The sequence below is a fragment of the Vollenhovia emeryi genome, unplaced genomic scaffold (assembly GCF_000949405.1).
Source record: "Vollenhovia emeryi isolate VEMERY1.0 unplaced genomic scaffold, V.emery_V1.0 DF939814.1, whole genome shotgun sequence".
Taxonomy (NCBI): Eukaryota; Metazoa; Arthropoda; class Insecta; order Hymenoptera; family Formicidae; genus Vollenhovia; species Vollenhovia emeryi.
This window is the reverse complement of record NW_011966552.1, coordinates 1-5,307: the sequence shown is the minus strand read 5'-3', so window position 1 is coordinate 5,307 and position 5,307 is coordinate 1. Positions and strand designations below refer to the sequence as shown.

The 5,307-nt window shown below is 42.6% G+C and overlaps 2 protein-coding genes across 2 annotated transcripts in view; both read left to right on the top strand.

Moving 5' to 3' along the window:
* The window catches only part of LOC105556736, a 5,600-nt gene extending 2,701 nt beyond the window's left edge, over window positions 1-2,899 (top strand). Inside the window, exons 2-3 of the mRNA XM_012003837.1 lie at window positions 64-2,715; window positions 2,843-2,899. Of these exons, the coding sequence (XP_011859227.1) occupies window positions 64-2,715; window positions 2,843-2,899 (2,709 nt within the window). The remainder of the gene's footprint in view (window positions 1-63; window positions 2,716-2,842) is intronic.
* LOC105556735 lies at window positions 2,859-3,532 on the top strand. The gene has a single exon (XM_012003836.1). The coding sequence runs from the start codon at window positions 2,977-2,979 to the stop codon at window positions 3,481-3,483; it is 507 nt and encodes a 168-aa protein (XP_011859226.1). The 5' UTR covers window positions 2,859-2,976; the 3' UTR covers window positions 3,484-3,532.
* The last annotated feature ends 1,775 nt before the right edge of the window (window positions 3,533-5,307 follow it).

The following is a 5,307-nucleotide window of genomic DNA, read 5'->3' as shown; positions in this document are numbered from 1 at the left end:
CCTATCGCGGAAGATGAACTGCTCGACTACATAATCGAAGGAGTCACCGACATCAATCTGCAGAATCAAGCCCGACTCACGAACTTTAAGACAGCAGCGGATCTGTTTGGAGCTTTCGAGAAGATCCAGGCGCCAAAGAAGAGGTTTGACGACAAATATAAAAGTGGCAGAGCGAGCGGAGGTTCGCGACCCGAGATAAGAGAGAGAGCGGACAAGGTGTGCTACAGGTGTCGCAAGAGCGGACACCTTGCTGCGCACTGTGAACAACCGACGGCGCCGAAACGCGCCTGTTATATCTGCGAGTCACCGGAGCACATGGCGAGAGAGTGTCCGAAGCGGAAGCAGTTCCCGACCCGAGAGGTATCCAAGGAATCAGCCGGGACCACATCCACGAACGTGGTGCAAGCAGTCCCGCTGGCCGAACCGTATATGGTCGATCTGAGCATCTCAACCTACGACAAGCACGGTAACTCTTGTAAATACATTAGTGACGCGATAATCGACTCGGGCTCTCCGATAAGTCTCGTCCGCGATAGTTTTATTTCTAGCGATGTGATCTTGCCCATGGGCGACAGTGATACTCGGTTTTGCGGAATTAATGGTGCGCGGCTTAGAATAACTGGTGTTTTTCAGGGTGAGATAAATGTCCAAAACGTGCGTTCGAGAATCAAATTTTATACGGTGCCGGATGGCACGATGGCGTACAGGGTTTTGCTGGGCCGAGATTTTTTAACTTGTCCGTCCGTGCGCGTTACATTAGGAAAAACCGCCGAGATCGCCAATGCAAGCGAGGAAAGTGCGATCGGCGAAATTATGAATATAGATTGCGACGAGAATCTGCTTGCCGATCGGGATAAATTACAGATCAACCCGGCGATTGATGAGGCTGTAGCTGATAGAATTCGGAAAAATTACGAATCTTGCTATTTTAAGGGACTCGAGAGCGAAAAAGGTGCGTCTGATTTTGAGATGGTCATTTCTCTGAGGCACGACCAACCAATTAGCGCGCGTCCGCGACGACTATCTTTCGCGGACAAAGAGCAATTGCGTAAAATTTTGGACGACCTATTGGAAAAGGGGATTATTCGTCCTAGTAATTCCCCGTATGCTAGCCCTATAGTGCTTGTGAGAAAGAAAACCGGCGATGTTCGATTGTGCTATCGCGAATTGAACAAAATAACGACGCGTGATAATTTCCCAACTCAATTGATCGATGATAACCTCGATTGCCTGAAAGATAAGGGATTGTTCTCCATTCTTGATTTAAAAGACGGTTTCCATCATGTGAAAATGCATGAAGAATCTATAAAGTTTACTTCGTTCGTGACACCACTGGGACAATACGAGTATCTCTATATGCCCTTTGGATTGACAAACGCACCGCGCGTGTTCCAGCGTTTTGTTAATAATGTATTTTCGCCATTAGTCAGAGTGAGTAAGGTCCTACTTTATCTTGACGATATCTTGGTTGCCACGGAGAATATGGAGAAGCACATCGAAATTCTATCAGAAGTATTTAGATTAGCTGGTAAGCATCGTCTACGGTTTCGTTTCGATAAATGTTATTTTGTCCAGACCGAGATCAAGTACTTGGGCTATCTAGTAAATAAGCACGGCATTCGACCCAGCGACGAAAACATCGAATCGGTGTTAGACTATCCGATTCCCCGTACCGCGAAAGATGTACACCGATTCGTGAGTTTGGCGAGTTACTTTCGTAGATTCGTTCCGGGATTTTCGGTATTGGCTAAGCCATTATATGATTTAATTAAGAAACGGACAACGTTTAAATTTGAGACTGCGGAAAATCAGGCATTTGAAGTCTTAAAACAATGTCTAGCAAGTAAACCGGTACTCGCGATTTATTCGCCGATTGCCGAGACTGAATTGCATTGTGATGCGAGCGCGAGCGGTTTTGGTGGGATCTTGCTTCAGAGACAAGCAGACCGTACTTGGCGGCCAATTTCATTTTGGAGCCAACGGACAACACCCGCGGAATCGAGATACCACAGTTTCGAACTCGAATGTCTTGCTGTGGTGTATGCGATCAAGCGGTTCCATATTTATTTAGCGGGACTAAAATTCAAAATCATAACAGACTGCGATAGCTTTCGCCTTACTTTGGAAAAAAAAGACATTAATCCTCGTATTTCGCGTTGGGCTTTATTCTTACAGAATTATGACTACGAAATTGTACATAGGCCGGGGAAGCGAATGAGTCACGTGGATGCATTAAGCCGTTGCCACAGCATATTAGTACTCGAGGGTAGCACTTTCGAAAGGACATTATCTATTTGTCAGGACCGTGACGAAAAGATAGTAAAAATTCGCGACGAACTTGAAAAGGGAGATGTTCAATTTTATGAGTTGCGAGACGGCTTGGTCTACCGTAAGGACAAACACAAGAAATTATTATTTTATGTACCAGGCGTTATGGAATCGAATGTGATTCGAACTTGTCATGATGATATTGGACATGTAGGTGTGGATAAGACTGTTAATAATATTCAAAAGGTTTATTGGTTTCCGAGCATGCGAGAAAAGGTAAAAGATTATGTTCTGAATTGCCTTCGATGTATAGAGTTTTCGCCATCAAATGGCAAGGCCGAGGGAATGTTGCACTCTATTCCTAAAGGAAAGTTACCCTTTTTGACAATCCATATCGACCACGTTGGACCGTTGGAAAAAACCGGCATGGGCTACCGACATTTGCTCGTGATTGTCGATGCGTTTACTAAATTCACGCGACTGTATCCGTGTAAAGCGACAACATCCGAAGAAGCGATAAAGCACTTGCGGGATTATTTCCGAGTTTATAGCAAACCGAAACGTCTGATTTCAGATAGAGGCACATGTTTTACCTCGGATAAGTTCAAAGAATTCTTACAGGCCGAATTAATTAACCATGTACTTGTCGCTGTGAGTACTCCGAGAGCTAACGGACAGGTCGAGCGTTACAATCGAGTTATAGTGCCCATGTTAGCTAAACTAAGCGAAGCACCTTCGAAATGGGATCGCATTTTAGCCGAAGCCGAGTATTCTTTAAATAATACATTTTGTCGAACCACCGGTGAGACACCTTCGCGTTTATTATTTGGTGTCGAACAAAGAGGAAAACCTAACGATGTTTTGCGCGAATTCCTCAATAATAATGTCGATCACGAACGGGATCTCGAGGCAATGCGAGACAGAGCACACGTAAATATTGAGGATTCGCAACAGCGGAGCACGGAACGTTACAATTTGAGACGGAGAACCGCTCGCGAATATGGGGTCGGCGATTATGTTGACATCCGTAACGTTGAAACGATGCCGGGAATAAATAAAAAACTGATACCTAAATTTAAAGGGCCATACGCGGTACGAAAAGTTTTAGATAATGACCGATATGTAATCTCAGATGTCGACGGATTTCAATTGACGCAACGACCTTATAATGGTATAGTGGCACCGGATCAAATGCGTCCTTATATTAAGTCGTGAGAATTATATTGTAAGAATTTCGACGGCAATGTAATAAATTCAAATAACGATAGTCCGAGACGGCCTAAATGTCAGAATGGCCGAGCTGTTAGCAAATTACTTATAGCGAGGTGATTTTTCATGTATATGCCCGAAGTTTCAAATAAAATGTAACGGGCAGAATATCACTCGTCATCGTTTGTCAAGCGGCGAGGATGATCGTTACTTTCAGAGGTGTCCGTCAGAAGTTTAAAACCGTAAACACCTGTATCGTCAACAGCGTAGATCGGCTGTTATGCGTGAGACTGCGAATTTGTCCGAGGGCACTTCCTCGAAAGAAAATAAAAGAGCGCTGGCTCTAGCGAGAACGGACAGTCAGTCGAAATCGAGAAGAGAGGCACCAGCTGAGGAACGAGCAGCGACGAGGCGACCCGCAAGAAATCATTTTTTTACGCTTGTATAACCATAGGACGATCTCTGTGAGAAATAAAGAAGGCCTAAAATTTAGAATAGCTGAGTTTAATAATTTCTGAGCCAACACATCTATTAATAATCAAGCTTTTTTTAGTCGACATTAACCGGCCAGTGTTTTAATACAGAAAATTTGTTGCGAAAAATATTACCTCAGCCAGGATTTGAACCTGGACTTCCCTACACTCTAGGCAGGCGTTTCACCAATTCGACCGCTGAGGCATGTGTGTCATACAATACACACATTAATGTCGACTAAACTTACATTGTCTTCTATCGAACATTTTTGTCTTTGCCTTGCTTTGTCTATGATAACTGAAATTTTCTTTTTATCCTCAGCGGAAGTGTCCTTTTTTGCTTGACGTATTTTTTTAAGTAGAAGAGCCTTGTGAGATTTGGTATTTTGATGAGATGTTGTATTATTATTCTCTTTTAATTTATTCTTTTGTAATATTTTAGTTCTTGTTTCGCTATCTTTAGTATTTTCCTCAGCTTTATCATTTTGTGATAAGGAGATAGGTGGTGGAGAAGGAGCACTTCGTTTACATCTAAATTCTTGTTTAGCACCATCATTTTCATCGAAATCTGAATCATCAGAAGTTGAAATGTTTTTAAATCTCTTATTTTTTCTCACATCTGTCGAAAAAAATTCATTACATGACAATTGCCGCTTAAGAGGATGCTAAAGCCGTCTGTTTTATCGACATTATTGTTTAGAACTAATCTTTTAATTGGCTTTATGGAAATGAAAAATTCTTGTACGGAATTAAAGTACGCAGCAAAATCTACACTATGCTGGTCGACTTTATATCAAAAACCCCCCAAAAATACAAATTTTACTAATTTTTGGCATGCTTGACGACAATATTTGCTTGATATAAAAATTCTACAATAAATATATACAAAATGAGACCAGGATAGTCTAGGGATAACATATAAGAACAATATCGTGCAATTAGAACTAAGATTAATAGCCTAGAAAAAAAGATTAGTTCTAATCATCGCAAGTCTGAAAATCCAATGCTAGAAAACGAGAAAAAGACAACATGGCGTGTAGAAAGAGTTGCAGGCTTTCTCGAGAGATGTCACTGCCAAACATCTGTCAGATTGTCGGTGGCAACATGGCAGCAAGCCGGCGATAATCGTGTCCAGCTGATCGCATCAGTGAGACTGGATCCACATGGAGCGTAACCGTAATCTGTGTATTACCAATCACAGAACTATTTCAACGGAATACACGTTCGTTATTTATTGTGAGACTTTCGCGCCACGCTGTGCTCGCATCTCTGAGGGTGACGTCCCATGGAGCGGAATACACGGAAGCAGAATACAGCAGATCGCCCGACCCCACGGTAGTGACAAGATGAAAAAATG

What these genes read in the sequence shown, in the direction of transcription:
- LOC105556735 (XM_012003836.1), top strand. Translation starts at nt 2,977, where the DNA reads ATGTTAGCTAAACTAAGCGAAGCACCTTCGAAATGGGATCGCATTTTA.